A 16,339-nucleotide genomic window follows, 5' to 3' on the forward strand; every position below is an offset into this window, starting at 1 on the left:
ACACAACTTCTCCCTGAGACCCACACTGGGAGCAGCCCTGGGGAGCCAAATTCCTCCTCTGAGGGCTCTCTCCAGGTGGAAGGTTGTGCCTGGTGGCCTCCCCAAAGGGAAGCAGGGACAGCAGAGGCAACCACTGCCTGACATTTTTCCACTGGACATTCCCCACAGCATTACAGTGGGCTGTGACAGAGTCTGCATCAGCCCCTCGTAGCGTCCAACCATCCAGAAGACAATTCCCACTTCTGAAACCTTTGGAAATCTTTAAAAAACATGTGGATGGGCACCTCGTGCCTCAGTTTCCCCTTCTGTAGAGCTGCCTCCAGGGAGGTTTTGGCTGCCAGAGGGGTCTGCAGGGAGTGTCAGGTAGTGCCTGTGGGAGCTGCATTTCCAGTGCCTCACGCACGGCATTTAAGGACACGCTTTAGTGGTGAACACAGCAGGGCCGGGTTGACTTTTGGCCTCAATCTCAGCGCTATTTTCCAACCTTAGCAATTCTGTGATTCCCCAAGCCCACACTGCAGACCACATCCCCTGGTGTCCAGCTTGGGAGGGGGGAAAAAGGGGCTGGAAATTAGGCCCATACTTTTTTGGAGGTGAAGAAAATAGCAGAGCATGTGAGAGCGGGATGGATGCAGACTCCCCCGGGCAGCTGCGGGCTGCCTCTCCAGCCTGTTTGCCCTTCACACGCTGCAGAGCCGCCTGGTGCTGCGAGAGCCGTGAGAAAAACCCGCAGGAGGACGGGGGGCCTCTGGGCAGGAAGTCGGGAGCATGGGAGCAGCTGGGAGACGCTGGAGAGCCCGGGCAGGAGAGGCCCCTGCGCCGGGGAACGGCAGCAGCTGGGACCGCAGCCCCCCTGCTTCTGCACATTCCTGGAGGAAACGGCATTTTTGAGGGGCAGACGAGAGCCTGGGAGAAATTCCAGGGCTGCCTTTGGAGCGTGGCCGTGGCTGAGCTGCTGAGACCCAGAGCTGCAGCGATGGAATTGGGGCCTGGGGGCTCGGTGGGGTGGGCTCGGGAAGGCATCACCACGACTCACAGATGTGCCAAGCTCCGGGCTGGCTGCTGGGAACAGGCCAGGAGGATCCTGTGAGTGCAGCCCTGGTTTGTAGCCGAGGCTCTGCTTTCCTTAGGACGCTGGTGCAGGCTGAACCCCAGGGGAACCGAATTTGGGCACCGTGCCTCAGTTTCCCCCTCTGTGGAGCTGCCTCCAGGGAGGTTTTGGCTGGCAGTGCAGGGAGTTTCAGGCAGTGCCTGCGGGAAGCGGCGTTTCCCCTGCCCTGTGCACGGCCACGCACGGGGAAACCGAGTCACGTCCGCCCTGGGAGCTGCCAGCGGCCACCTCCCGTTAGTCAGCGTGTCCCTGCTGGAGCCACGGCCACCGCCTCGCCCCGAGCAGCTCCACAGGCCGCCTGCCACTCCCTGTCCCACACAGCACAGTTCCCCCCTCACAGGGGAACTTCTGGGAAAGTCCTCTGCGAAGGAGCATCCTCACCCACCCTCTCCTGGGGACTGTCCTCACCAGAAATACTCCAGGTGGAAATGTGCCCCAGGGCCAGATTTGTTTCCCTCCCACAGGGAACATGCTGCTGGCATGGCCTGGCAGGAACAGGCTGTCCCCAAGCCCAGGGATGTGCCTGCACGGGAGGAAGGGCTGGGGCGCAGCTTTATCCCGGTCCCATTTCCTCCCGCCCGCCCCACAGCAGGGCCTGGCCTTGGGATGGCTCCGGCACAGGGCAGCTCCCTGAGCCAGGGGCTGTGGCAGGGGCTCCTGGTTAGAGTGTGGAGCAGCAGAAATAACCCTGATGCCACGACCTGCTCTGGTCACCCTCGTGCCTCAGTTTCCCTGGCAAGCAGCAAGGCTACACCCATCATCAGGGAAACCCCACAGGATGCAAAAATTCATTTGGCCCCCAATTTTTGGGAACCCATTATCCAGATTCAAAACACCCACGTGACCCACCCATGTCCCACTGCTGCTTGGCTCCCAGCCACACTGGCTTGGGATCCAAGGAATTGGGTGAGCCCTCTGCAGCCTCCTTGGGGACTCCCTGCCGCTCTGTGCTCGCTGAAGGATGCGGCAGTGCCACGAGCGCCCCAAACCCCCGGTCACAGCCCCTGGTGCGGTTCCAGCAGCTCTTTCCCTGAGGAAAACACCACCCCGGGCCGGGGGCCTCGGCACCGAGCAGGGCTCAGCTCCGGCATCTGCCTCCAAGTTTGTGCCCGCCCCAAGCAAAGCCCCTTGGCAGCCTCTCCCTCCCCATCCCCTCCGCTGTGCCGGGGTGCTCGGGGCGGCCGGGGGCCCAGGACCCCTTACCTGCCCTGTCCCAGGGTGGGAAACCTCCTGCCCAGCGCTGTCATGGGCCCGGGGGATGCAGCGAGCGCCGTGCCCGGGGATGGGAGCGGCTCTCCCGCGCTCTCCCGCCTCGCACTGAGCGCCGCGACTTCGGGGCGCGCAAGGCGGTGGCGGACCCTCCTCCTTCCCGTGCCGGCCCTCCTCCGGCCCACCCTTCGGGCCAGCAGCAACGTGTGCTCCGCTCCCACCGCCGGATTTCTCCTCCTCGCCCCGCTGCCGGGACCACCCGGAGCTCCGGAACGCTCAGCGTCAGGAAAAGGAGCCCCCGGCCCCGGGGCGGTGCAGGGGAAACAAGGACATCGGGAGTGCACAGAGTAGAGACAGGCCAGGGAAAGGGGGAGAAATGTTCTCGGGAGAAATTTGGAGTCGCCTTTGCCTGTGTCCCCCGCACACCCTCCTGGGCTGGGGTCGCGTTTGGCCCCTTATGCCCAGATGCCACGGGGCTGGGGGATAAAAATCCCTCTGGCTGATTCTGCGGTCAAAACCCTCCAAAAAATCCATCCGTCCGTCATCTCAGAGGGCTGAACCTCCAAATTCCCCCGGAGGGGGAGATTGTGCCTGGAGTGGGGGATTTGTGCCCAGAGTGGGGGTTTACTGATGAAATGGGGACGGAGTGTTTGGTTTCAGGATTTGCCCCTGTGCCTTGCGAGAGGCTCGGCAGAGGGGGAGAGGACAGAGGTGGTGGAAAAGAGGAGAGTGAGAGGAGGAGGAGGAGGCTGTAACAGGCTGGTGTGAGCTCTCCGCAGCAGCACATCCCGGTGCTGGAACGCGGCCGCTGCAGGACAAAGAGATGCCGGGGCAGAGCGGGGCTGCGAGATGTTTCCAGCCCGTCCGGAAACAGGAGGGAGCAGAAATCCCACAGGAAACCTCGTTCCCATGGAGCCGCTGACCTGAGCCCGCTCCAGCTGTGCTGTCCCACCGGCCAGGTGCATCCCGCTGGCACTGCGGGCACGGGGGGACATTGCAGTGACCCTGGTTTGTCCCAGACCCCTCCTCTTGCCCTGGAGGGGCAAAAGGGGGGTCTGAGCAGAAGGCAGAGCAAACCCCAAGGGCTATACCTGTCCGGGGAGATCTTGCCAGGATGCTCTTGTCCCTTTTCCAGCAGATCCCCATCAGTGGTGTCTGCTCCAGCTGCTGTGTCAGGGCTTGTGGTTTGGCTGGGGTTTGGAGCCAGGCTAGAGCTCGGTGCCTCTGTCCCAGGGCAGGAGACATTTCCTGCAGGCTCCTGGTCTGTGCTGGCCATTGCTGCTTCCCCAGGTTCAGCTTTTTCCTCCTCCTGCTCTGCTTCTCCAGCAGTCAAGGGTGAGTCTGTGCCAGGGTCAGGGGTGCTGGACACGTCAGGGCACTTGAGGCTTGAGGGGACCAGGGCTGTCTGGGGGGTTTTGTTGTTGGGAGTCCCTTTGTCCCAGCAGTTCTGGCTGCTCTTGTCTTTGCCCAGGCTCTTCCCTGCCTTGCCCAGGTTGACCCTGGGCATGGTGCCCATGTGGGAGTACATGTTGGATGACTGGGCATAGGAGCCAGGGCTCTTGGGCACGGTGTTGAGATCATCCTGGGTGCTGTCAAAGGGCTCTCCCAGGAAGCCATGGGAAGGGGGGAGATGTGAGCTGAGACGCTCGGGGTCCACAGAGGTGCGCCGGAAGGTGAAGGAGCGGGGGATGCTGCTCAGGCTCCCAAAGCCTTTGAACTTGAAAAACTCTGGCAAGGAGAAAGGAATGATGAGTGTAGGGTTACTGCTGTGATGATGGGGGGTCCCAGAGCCCCTGGTCCTGGGTTGGGGTGGGCATGGGGCTCTATGCAGCCTTGTGTTACACCCACATCTGCAGGCCCAGCTTGGCATGGCATCCCTCTGCTCTGAGGTGTATATGATGCCACTTGAGGCATCTCTATTGGAGCCAGGCTGGAGCTCGGTGCCTCTGTCCTAGGGCAACAGACATTTCCCACAGGCTCCTGGTCTGTCCTGGCCATTGCTGCCTCCAGGGTGTCCCCAGGTTCAGCTTTTTCCTCCTGTGTTTCACCCACATCTGCAGGCCCAGCTTGGCATGGCATCCCTCTGCTCTGAGGTGTATATGATGCTGCTTGAGGCATCTCTATTGGGTACCAGGTAACTCTGCCCTGGTCCCTCAGGGAGCAGAAGTCTCCTGGCAAATCTTGCAGCTGCATCTCCCCACCACAGCTGAGGAAACACCCAACCCCGTGAGCAGGCAGCTCTAGAAATGATTTCTGCCTGCCTACTTCCTCCAGGGGACTCTGGGCAGGGCTGTGCTCATCCCCACAGCCTCAGGGCAGCCCTGCAGGATGCAAGAACGGGACACCCGGCATCTCCCCAGGGAATGGGAGTCCTGCAGGCCCTGACCTGCCCCCATGTGCGTGTCTCGCCAGCACGGTGGAGCAGGAACCAGCCACGGGTGCTGCTGCAGGCAGGAGATAACCTCCCCACTTCCTCACCCAGCCCCTCGCCTGCTCCAGCTGCCACCTGCAAGTGCTGAGCACGAACATGTTCGCCAGAGAAGTATTTATAACTCTGGAGGGCGGCTTTGCATTTCACACCTCAGCCCCAGCTCAGCCCTGAGCACCCCTGGATGGTGCCGGTGTCAGCACTCGGGCTGAGCCAGCCTGTGGCTGCAGTGCTGCTGAGCAGTGCTTCTCTGGGTGCCTCCGGGGCTTTTGCAATGTTGGTGTTGCCCTGGGGCTCTGCGGAGCTCGGCGGATTTGCTGGGGCAGGAAGCGACACATTGCAGAGGTGCTGAGCAAGGACCGGGGTGTCCCAGCTGCTCAGCCCTTGGATTCCCACATTGCAGAGGGGCTGAGCAAGGACTGGGGTGTCCCAGGCTGCTCAGCCCTTGGATTCCCACATTGCAGAGGTGCTGAGCAAGGACTGGGGTGTCCCAGGCTGCTCAGCCCTTGGATTCCCACATTGCAGAGGTGCTGAGCAAGGACCGGGGTGTCCCAGGCTGCTCAGCCCTTGGATTCCCACCTCTACTTGCCACCCATGGGCTCTGCAGGGCATCCCTGCAGCTGGAGGGCCTGCATCCACAAAGCCCCTCTGCGAGGCACAAACCTCATGGCCTGAGTGCAAAACTGCTTTGTGCTAAACATCCATCTCCTTGGGATCCAAGCATCTTCTGCTACCTGCTGCTCCTGGGGCTGCTGCAAGGTGGGAAAGGCAGCGCTGGGGATTTTCCCCAGCACAAAGGGAAATCCCAGCTGGGATGGGGGTTGTGTTTGGCCAGTGCAGGGGTCCCGGGGGAGGGACTGGCCCCCTCTGGCGCCAGCCCCGCGGCAGGAATGCAAGAGAGCACAGGCAGCGCTGGGAATGGGGTGAAGGCCACTGCAGCTCCCCCTGGGGCTCTGGGGGAAGCTGAGGTCTGTGAGAAAGTGCAGAGCTTGCTCCCGGTGGGTATCGAGCACTTCCTCTCTGAAGAGCCAGTGGGAATCCATTCCCAGGCTCCCTCCCTGGCTCCTCTGTGTTACCCCCATCCCTGTGCTGCAGGAGCACCCTGGGCTGAGGGTCCCAGCCACCCCTGGCCCCCAGCATCAGCTTTTACCCAAGCCATGCACACTGAAAGGTGTGATTTAAGGAGTGAAGACCCCCAAACCCTGCTGTGCATCCCTCTGGTCACATCCCAGCATCCAGCACAGGGCTGGGCTGCAGCACAGTGATCCCAGTCCCAGCACCCAGCCCTGGGGATGTAAACCTCCAAAGCCCCTCACCCCAATGAGTTTCCTAACCAGAGCAGAGCCTGTCACAGCTCCAAACATCCCTGGAGGGGATGATTCCATCCCTGGATGGTATGACCCAGGGAGCCTGTGAGCACACACTCAACACCAACTCTCACACATCCTCCTACCCACCGAGATGTCCAGGTGAGCACCCCATTGCCCACCCTCCCTGTCCCGTGGTCACTTACTGAATTTCTTGAAGCCCCGTCGTTTCTGGCCCTCGGCCATGGCCGTGCTGCTCGGAGGCCGCGGGGACCGAGAGGGACAAGTCTGAAACTGTGAAGCCGTTCCCTGCCCGCTCCTCCCTTCCTGCCCCCCCTGCAGTCACTCATCGCTCGCTCGGCGTTTCCTCCCCAGTGCTCTCCCCTGCTCCCTGCCCTGTTCCTCCCCAGTGCTCTCCTCACCACTGTCCCTGCCTGCCCTCACGCTGTCCCCACAGCTCCTGCACTCCCCGTGGCTGCTCACACCTGCCTGGCTGCTCAAGAGCCACCTCTGCACCCCGGTTTGGGGATGTCTGCCAGATGTGCACAACCAAAAACCTCTGAGTGCTGGCTCTAGAGGAAGGTGGCAGCCCTAAAAGAGGGTGGCAGCCTCATGGAAGCAGGTGGCAGCCCCAGAGGAGTGTGACAGCCCTATTGGCAGCCCTATGGATGAGGCTCCAGCCCTGCAGACAGGATTCTGCCATGCACACCTGGTGCTCAGCCCCTGTGGGGTGGGAGCTGGATGGCATCGCTGCCAGCAGGAGCATTGCCCACCAGCCATTCTCTTGTTCTGGGGACATTGATGTGCTTCATGACAGTGTCACCATGGAGGACAATGTGGCCTGGACCCAGCAGGGGTCTGGTGTCTGTGTTTCCCAGGGAGCTAGTGGTTCCCATGACCAGGATGCTGGCAGTCACCTATGCCACAGCTCGGTCCTTGGCTGCTGTCCACCCTGGGGACCAGGTTCGAACAGGCTGAGATCGAGCTCTTTGTGCTGCACCTGAACACAGCCATGGCCGGGGGAGGAACTCAGGCTCCCCTGAACCAGACCCTGGAGTCCTCCTGCCTGGCCATGGCCTCCCTACATCACAGCCACAGCCGCAGGAGCAGAAGCTTTGTTTAACTCCTGACGTGTTTAAGCACACACGGGGCACACAGCAACGCGCTTTAGAGCCACCGGCAGCGGGGACCGCTCGGTGCTCCCGGGCCACGAGGAGGGACAACATGGCGATGTCCCCAAGGACTGCAACACCCACAAGGCCCCGCGCGGTGACCGGGTCACGTGGCTGTGTCGCCGGGTCACGTGGCGGAACGGGCGGGACGCGGTGCTGTGGCAACGGCGCGGCCGCCATGGCCAAGCAGTACGACATGGTCGAGTGTCCCTTCTGCGACGAGGTTTCCAAGTACGAGAAGCTCGCCAAGATCGGCCAGGGCACCTTCGGGTGAGTGCTCGCCAGCCCCGGCCCTCCCTGGCCCGGCCCGGCCCCGGCCCTCCCCGGCTCAGGCCTGCAGCCGGGCCCGGCCCCGCGGCCCATCCGTGCCTGCCTCCGGTGCTCCGTGCTCGCGTGTCCTTCCCCCGGTCACCCCTCTGGCTGCAGAGAACCAGTCTGGCTCCTGGAGCTTCTTTTCCCCAGGCTGAGACCCCGCTCTGTCCCAGCTCTGGCGGAGCAGAGTTAACTTTGAAAACAGTTAGGGTGGGGACCTGTAACTTGGCTCCAAATGTGCAGCTTGGCTCCAAATGTGCAATTTTTTGCTCAAAAATGTGCTACATTACTGAAAATCCTTATAAAGCTGCAAGAGCTCTGGGCTCTCTGTTGGTTCAGTGAGTGCTGAGGGCCTTTGGCCCAGGGGGAATGTGGCTGTATTGGCTCAGCACAGAGATCTTTGTAAAATGCTTTAGTGTATCTTTGTTTGGGCTTTTTCCTGTCAGGGGCACTTTTCTCCTTGTGCTGCTCACGGATTTTTTTCTGTTTTTTTTACAGGGAAGTTTTCAAAGCCAAACATCGCCAGACAGGCAAGAAAGTAGCACTGAAGAAGGTGCTGATGGAAAATGAGAAGGAAGGGGTAAGTGTGGGGCACATCTGGGTTGGGCCTGTTGTCACCTGGGCTGCAAAGGCACATGGCAGCAGAGAGGGGACTGGGCTGCACGGGATGGCTGCTGGGAAGTGACACTTCCTGTGTGCTTCTTCTCCTCTGGGACCCCAGCACAGGGCTCCACACTGGCTGTGTGTGTGGAGGAGCTGGGTGATGTGTGAAGCACATGCTCAGGGGTTGGGGACAGAGTTGACAGCTTGAACAGCAAAGGCAGCAGGCAGAGAGGCTGTTCTGCAGCCCAGGCTGGGCTGTGCCATGTCCTGGTGTGATGGAGAAGGTAAGGGGAGGAGGGCAGGACCTGCCAAGCTGCCTGGTCACACCTCTCCTGTTCTCTGGCAGAGGTGGCCTGGCCTCCTGCACCTCCGGCCTCCATTCTCTCTTTCTCTTTTCCAGTTCCCCATCACAGCCTTGCGAGAGATTAAAATCCTGCAGCTGCTCAAACATGAGAACGTGGTGAACCTCATAGAAATCTGCAGGACCAAAGGTACTTTGCAGGCTCTCCTTTGTGTTAATGGTGGCTTTTCTGAGCCCTGCTGAGCAGGCTGGTGTCTTGTGCTGGGAGTGGGGTGGTCTGGCTGAGCATGGGCCTCTGTTCCTGCCTGGGACATGGGGTGACAGGTCACTTAAAAGAGTTTCTAAATGAGTCAGGATGTTGCTGAAGCTCAGATGGAAAAAGCTGTGATAGTCCTGCCAGGAAGTGCCTGTGCTGGGAAACTCCTTTCTGAGAGGCTTTAAATGAACCAGCACTGGGCAGACTTTGGAGCAGAGGCTCCTCAGCCTCTCTTGGTTGGCTTGTGATGGTTTTTGGCAGCTCTGAGCTGATGACACAGCTCCAGCTGAGGTTCATTCAGCATCTCTTTCTGTGGGTGATGTAACTGCTTGTGCTGGGAGGGCTGGGACTCCACAGGGGCAGTTCTGAGCTGCTCTTCCTCCTCCTCCCTCCCACCTGATCCCAGGTGCCCCCACTGCTTCACAGGCTCAGCAACCTGGCCTGGCTCTGTTTACAGTGAAACTGCTGTTTAACATCTGCTGGAGTTTATATATCATTCTCTCACATGGATTTGTGCTGGAAAAATACTTTGGAAAGTGACAGTTGATGTTACAGCCTGCCCGTCCCTAGCCAGTCATGTCAGTGAAATAAAAACAAAACTGACTCGTATCTGGTGTTTTTTTAAAAAGTCCAGTCACTGAACAGGCACTGATGGGAAATTCAAGATACTCCAGTACTCAGCTGTGTGTAGATTGCTGTCTGAATAGGTATGAGTAAAAACACCAGTGACAAGTTAATTTTTAATTCACTCTGTGATTAAAAGAGCTGTGATGATTGGGTGTCTGGAGTACCAAAAGTAAATATTTTTGTAGACATGTCATTTGTTCCCTTTTTATGTTTTGTTTGTATTCCAGTTTTCATCCAAATCTACCTTGACCTCAGTTTGCAGTAAAGTAGAAATGTTTCATTTACTGTTCTCAAACGTGAGGCTTTTCTGTTTTTACTTTGAAAGGTGTGTTTGGGGCAGTGTCTGTGTGAGGAATGCAAACCCAGGGTAGCAGGCACTCTCCTGGCTGGGGAGTACAGCAGTGTGCTTCTCTGGGGGCTAAACTTTTCCACTTGGAGATGCTGATCAGCAGGTTTTGCTGATGACAACTGATAAAAATCAGCTTTTCTTTTTAATAACGTTTTGTGTGGGTGCTCTAGGAACAAGATTGAAATTGATTCCTTCACTTAAAGTCTGCTGTCATTGGCTTCAAGCTGCACTTGGAGTTTTGTATCACTTTGATCAAGATCTGTCTTTTTTTGCAGATCCTGTTTGAGGTTGCAGGAAATCTCACTTTTTAATGTGAGATTAGACAGATTGTCTGTTTCTGCATTTCTCCTGGGGCTGTCTGTAGGTGCCTCCTCTATCTCTGATGCTTGGCTGGCAGCCACAGCTTGCAGGGAGGAAACCCCACAGTCCTTATGTGCCCAGAGCAGCACGAAGTGAAGCTTTCAAAGGTTGCCATGCCCTTTCCTTGCCTGTCTGATGACATTTGCTGCACCAGTCCTCATCTCCTGCTCTCATGTTGCTAGTTTTTGCTCTGTTCTTCTTTAAAAAGGACCTTGAGGCCTGCAGGCTGTCTGGTTCTCTGTGTTCCTGTGCCCTGAGGTTCTGTGTGGGGGGTGTTGTATGAGCTGCAGGGTGGTGGGAGGCAGGAGGAGCTGTGATGCAGTGAAGGGTCCCTCACTGGCAGCCTCTGTGCCTCTCCTGCAGCCTCTCCGTACAACCGGTGCAAGGGCAGCATCTACCTTGTGTTTGACTTCTGTGAGCACGACCTGGCCGGCCTTCTCAGCAACGCCCATGTCAAGTTCACGCTGTCAGAGATCAAGAAAGTTATGCAGATGCTGCTGAATGGACTTTACTACATCCACAGGAACAAGGTAATGGCACAGACTCCTGCTGTGCTCACAGGGTGTGACCGTGTTCACAGGGGTCCGAGGATGAGGGAAGAGATGAGGATCTGACTCCATGTTTCAGAAGGCTTGATTTATTATTTTATGATATGTATTGTATTAAAACTATACTAAAGGAATAGAAGAAAGGATTTCATCTGAAGGCTAGCTAAGAATAGAAAAAGAAAGAATGAATAACAAAAAGCTTGTGGCTCGGACAGAGTCCAAGCCAGCTGACTGTGATTGGCCATTAATAGAAACAATTGCATGAGACTAATCACAGATCTACCTGTTGCATTCCACAGCAGCAGATAATCAATGTTTACGTTTTTTTCTTGAGAGTTCTCAGCTTCTCAGGAGGAAAAATCCTAAAGAAAAGATTTTTCAGAAAATATTATGGCTACAAGAAGGTGGCTTTCCAAGGAGCAGGCAGACACCTGCTCCTTGTTCTTAGCACAGGCTGGAGGGAAATCCTTGTTTCCCACCTCTGCAGCCTGAGCATGTGCTGGTGCAAGGCACCCAAGGAGGGCACTTTATTCACTCACCTCTTCAATGTGTGTCCTTGTACAGATCTTGCACCGAGACATGAAAGCAGCGAACGTGCTGATCACGCGGGATGGGGTCCTGAAGCTGGCGGACTTTGGGCTGGCTCGAGCTTTCAGCCTGGCCAAGAACAGCCAGCCCAACCGCTACACCAACCGCGTGGTGACCCTGTGGTACCGGCCCCCAGAGCTGCTCCTAGGTAGGAGGAGCCCTGGCTGGGCTCTGCCGGCCTCGTGGCCCTTCCCGGCCCTCTGTCAGGCTAACTGGGCATCTCCGTTTAGGGGAGCGCGACTACGGCCCCCCCATTGATCTCTGGGGTGCAGGCTGCATCATGGCAGAGATGTGGACGCGCAGCCCCATCATGCAGGGGAACACGGAGCAGCACCAGCTCACCCTCATCAGCCAGCTCTGTGGCTCCATCACGCCAGAGGTGAGGATGAGAGCAGGGATGGGCTGTGCAGAGCACGAGTGTGGGCACAGTCTGGGCACTGGGCTTCTTGTGGAGTGTGCCTGCTGCTGGCAGGGAGGCTGGAGAATCTCTAGCCTGCCTTTTGAGATTGTCTGTGAGACAAACACTCTCAATTTCTGCTTAAAGAAGGGTGAGGGTTTTTGTTCTCAGGTGTTTTGTGCTGGTCACCTTGAAAAGCCTCTAGAATTCTGTCTTGTGATTTATGGCATCAACCGGCTGTGGTGTGAGCACCCGGCCCCTCCTCAGCTCCTCCTCCATCTGCAGCTCGTCCTGCCCTCTTGTGGGGAGCAGCTGAGGGATCTCAGCCCCGCCTGGGATCTGCAGGATGTGGTGCTGGCAGCTGCCGTCCTCAGTCCTCATCCTGCTGTCACAGTCATTATGTAAATACTCTGAAGGCGCTTTCTTTGGCAAGTAGCTACCTGCTGTGGTTCTCCCAGACCGAGATAAGTGCTGGTGATTGCAGCAGCCTTTGTTTTCTAAGGATAAAAGGTGCCACATCCAGGTGATTATTTAGCAATCAGTTTTGTCAGTTCATCTTTCTGATGTGGTAGCTGGCCTGAACCATGCTCTCTAGTAGTTCTTTCATGGGGGAACCAAAAGCCTTGAGCATCATTTCCACACCAGGAAGACTGGCCTGAGTTATCCACGTGTCTCCAGGCCTTTTGTTCCTCTTTGTTGCTGTGAGAACAATGTCTGTCAGCTTGGAGGCTATAAAATAGAATTGTTATTTTGGTTTGCCTGAGGGTGTTTGAACCAAAAATGGCTTGTCCTTTCCATAGCTTCTTGCTAACTCCACTTCCAGCAGTGCCAGAAATCCCAAATAAACCCCATGCTACCTCATGTTCCCTTTCCCACCCCTGCCTGGGTTATCCTAAGGAATAATCTCATAGGATTTTTTTTTTCTGATGGACAGATGATTTTTAATTCCCTTTCCAAAGCCATAGGAAATCCTTTCAGGGCATCAAGTTTTCAGGGTATTCTCCAAGCGGGGTAAAACCACTTGGAGAATTTAACAGAAAAAAAAAATCAATAATTCCATAAATGAAAATAAAGTTTAGGAATAAATTGGGTTTTCCTTGACTAAAGCAAACCCTTGGAGCTATAAGAGATGCCTGCCAGTAATTGTCATTATTTTTCCCTAATTAAAAGACATTCCTAAAAGGAGTCATTCAAGATCCATCAGCTACAAGAAGCAGCTAAAAGAAAAAAACATGTTTTTTCCCAAAATAATCAAATTATACCCCATGGATGTTCCTCCTGGAAATGCCTCTTATAGCAAAAAAGCTGGAAATCCTTTTAATTATTCTTTGGGATAATGTTGGAGCTGGATGCAGATGAGACATGATCCAGGGAAAGCAAAGGCCCTGGATAACATTTCTGAGGATTCAGGTGGTGACATTTATGAGGATTAGGGTGGTGGTAGGAGGTTGTAGTTGGGTGGCTCATGGTAGTGGGAGGAGTAGGGTAATTTCTAAGTTGAGCAGGAGGAAGAGAATGGCTACTAGGAAGAAGTGGATTGAGAAGGGGAGTGGAGCAGATCCCAGGGATATGAATCCACATTTGTATGGGGATAGTTTTTATGAGTCAGGGGTTATTTGGGCGAGTCAAAAGTTTCGTGCAGTTAGGAGGATGCTTAGAGTCAGTGATAGTTCCCACTGCTGGAACTTCCATAATTTCTTGCCAACCCCTTTTCCTGCCCTTGCCAGGTGTGGCCGAACGTGGACAAGTACGAGCTGTACGAGAAGCTGGACCTGCCCAAGGGGCAGAAGCGGAAGGTGAAGGATCGCCTCAAGGCCTACGTCAAGGACCCCTACGCGCTCGACCTCATCGACAAACTGCTGGTGCTGGACCCCGCCCAGCGCATCGACAGCGACGATGCCCTCAACCACGACTTCTTCTGGTCTGACCCCATGCCCTCAGACCTCAAGAACATGCTGTCCACCCACAACCAGTCCATGTTCGAGTACCTGGCCCCGCCGCGCAGGAGGGGCGGGCACATGCCCCAGCAGCCGGCGAACCAGGGCAGGAACCCGGCGGCCACCAACCAGACTGAGTTTGACAGAGTCTTTTGACATCCGGCAGGGTCCTGCCTGGGCTTCCCCACCTTGAGTGGAGATGTCCTGGCAAGGTCTTTTTGTCTAGGAAAGGACTTTTTTCAAGGTGAATTGACTGATGGTGTTGTCAGAGCTTGGCCATCTCCTCGGCCGCCGCAGAGCTGCGTGGCTTGGGGAGGTGAAACCTGTGAGCTCGACGTTGTTTCCCTCCAGTTTCCTGTCTCAGAACTTGTTTTTGCTCCCCCAAAAGTCTGTATTGGTTACATTAAACTTGCAGATCAATTGTTATGGATCTGGTGATGGAAAAAGTGTCTCCATCCATGCTGGGGCTCTTCGCAAATGGTACCAGGACTGGGAGTAGCTGCCCTGGGACCAAACTGGGCCCTGCTTGGAGATGTCTCAGCACTCTTGGTCTGTCACAGCTCCTGCATGGAGTATGCTCTGAGCACTGAAGCATTGGTGAAGGATGAGGCAGGTGCTTCTGAGTCATCAGATGTGTCTTGGGGTAGGCAGAATCACCCTAGACAGCGTGACTAGCTCTCCCTGGAGACTGGGATCTAGCCTAAAAAAGGGCTTATTGGGCAAACTAGAGAGGTGGCTGGCAGAGCTGGATGCTCCATGTAGCCAGGAGACCAGGATAGCTGGTTTCTGTGACAGCACATGGCGTCCACGCTTTCTTAATTGCAAGCCATAACTGGGAGTTTCATTGGATACACCCAACCTGCTGCAGCCAAGCACTGCCCTGTGCCTCAGGTGAGACCTGCCCTCCTGCTGTCTGCAGGGATTTCAGGATGGTGTGGCAGGGCTGGTCACACTCTGCTGGGAGCAGGGGGACACTTGTGTGTCCCTTGCTCTCTCCTGGAGCTCTTTGCATGAGAGACTAGAACAAGACCCCTGCCTCCTTTGGGTACAGTGACTAGCCTGACCCACTGGGATCACCTGTGCACACTTTATGTCAGAACTCATCAGGATCAGTTCGCAGAGAGCAAGTGCTCCTCCACAGCTGCACGTGGCTATTGGCTCTAGCCAGCCATCTTCTCCCTGAGCCCCATGAATGGCAGGAGCCCAGGATTCGAGGTGTGCAGCTGGTGATAGCATTTGGCACTTGGTAACTTGTCTGTTAACAATTACAACTGACAAAAGCCATTGGTAGTGTAAAGTCTCATGAGGAAGTGGTGCTGAGTGGGGCCGTTCTCAGGCTTGATGAAAGGCATGTACAAGGTAACTCTGTCTTGGTTTGGGGCTCCGAAACAGTGTCTGGTTTGGAGGGGGGCTTTGTTTCTTTGGAAAAATAGTCGATTATGAGTAATAAGCCAGTTGACTTGTGCCACTGTGTATAACACGGTCCTGTCCCAGGCAGCTGCTGTGTCCCTCCTGTCGCTGTGCTGCCTAAACGGCGACAGTACTGGGAGCCTCAGGACAGCACCGGCCCTTCCCGAGGGCAGTGCGGGTCCGGGCAGCCCGAGACCCCCGTCCTGTTCCTGGGGAGCTGGGGGGGCTCAGCGCCATCAGCGCTGCCGTCCATTAACACACCGGCACCGCTGCTGTGGGCAGCCCCGCTGACACCGGGCCGGGGCGGTGCTGCCGGCCGGGGGCTGCGGAGCTCCGGGGGGCTCTGTGCCCCAGCTCGGGCGGTGGGGGCTGTAGGGCCATGTGCCTGTGCTGACATGACAGACGGGCTGTGCCTGATGCTACGTCCCGAGCGGAGCGGCCGGCCGGGACCCCGGTGTCCGTGCGGAGGGGTCCGGCTGGCCACGGGGGCGGGGGCCTGGCTGCCCCTCGCAAAGATGGCGCTGCCCCCTCCCTCATGCGACGTGGCGCGCGCTGCCAGCTTCAATGATGGCGGCGGTGGCGTCAGGGGGGAGCCGGGACGGCCCCGCCCCCTGGGCTGGGCGGCGCGCGCGGTGCGCGGGCGCGGTGGCGCGCACGCGGCGGGGATGGTGGCGCGGGGGCTGCGCGCGCTGCGCGGGGCGCTGCGGGCCGGGCGGCGCCGCTTCAGCACGCGCCCCGCGCGCGCCCCCGCCACCGACTACCAGGTACCGCGCGGGACCGCGCGCCGGGCGGGCACGGGGCCGCGCCAGCGCTGGGGCTGCGGGGCCGCGCGGGGCGGCGACAACGCACCCCGTCCCCTCGTCCCCTCCTGACCCCCTCCGCCGCCCCCCGCGGCCCCCCGCCTCACTGCCCTGCTGCTCGCCACCAGTCCCCGCTTTCTGCTCCGGTCATCCCGCAAAGCGCCGAGCCCCGTGGCAGCGGCGGGCGAGCCCGGCCTGCAGCGGTGATCGCGGCGTGTCCCGGCCGCACGCGGCTGCGCCGGATGCCGTGGGGATGGCGGCGGTGCCCGGCGGGGAGCGGTCCCGCTCGGCAGAGCTCGGCGCTCCCGGTGTCAGTGCCGCTGTCTGGGTGCAGTGTCCCCGCACTGGGGACACGGGTTGGTTTGGTGTCCCAACTGCTGGGTCCCCCCTGCAGCTCACGTCCCCTCGGCGCGGCTTTGGGGGGCTCGGTGACAATGGTACCCTCTCAGGTGTGCCGTGCCGTGCCGTGCAGGGCCAGCGTTGCTGCTTCATTAGCGCCGCTCATTAAACCCCAGCCCTGGAGCGCTGCCCGCTCCGGCCGGCGGCGACCTTGTCCCCGTGGGCAGCGCTGGGTGCCGGCCTGGCCCGTGCCGTGTCCCAGCGCGGGGCCAAGGGGCGCCTGGC

General features: G+C 57.9%; 1 protein-coding gene across 1 annotated transcript; it reads left to right on the top strand.

Annotated features, from left to right (window-relative positions):
- Positions 1–7,397: 7,397 nt before the first annotated feature.
- CDK9 (cyclin dependent kinase 9) lies at positions 7,398–13,882 on the top strand. The gene is made up of 7 exons (XM_058818388.1): positions 7,398–7,497; positions 8,038–8,119; positions 8,543–8,633; positions 10,399–10,565; positions 11,148–11,319; positions 11,402–11,550; positions 13,296–13,882. Exons 1-7 carry the CDS (start codon positions 7,406–7,408, stop codon positions 13,659–13,661), a joined length of 1,119 nt encoding a protein of 372 aa, XP_058674371.1. The 5' UTR covers positions 7,398–7,405; the 3' UTR covers positions 13,662–13,882.
- The last annotated feature ends 2,457 nt before the right edge of the window (positions 13,883–16,339 follow it).

Source organism: Ammospiza caudacuta, chromosome 21, assembly GCF_027887145.1.
Source record: "Ammospiza caudacuta isolate bAmmCau1 chromosome 21, bAmmCau1.pri, whole genome shotgun sequence".
NCBI lineage: Eukaryota > Metazoa > Chordata > Aves > Passeriformes > Passerellidae > Ammospiza > Ammospiza caudacuta.

Excerpts from the sequence above, each read along its gene's own strand:
- CDK9 (XM_058818388.1), top strand. The coding sequence starts at position 7,406 with ATGGCCAAGCAGTACGACATGGTCGAGTGTCCCTTCTGCGACGAGGTT. Across the intron at positions 8,120-8,542 it reads TGGAAAATGAGAAGGAAGGG|TTCCCCATCACAGCCTTGCG; the intron begins GTAAGTGTGGGG and ends TCTCTTTTCCAG. Across the intron at positions 10,566-11,147 it reads ACTACATCCACAGGAACAAG|ATCTTGCACCGAGACATGAA; the intron begins GTAATGGCACAG and ends GTCCTTGTACAG.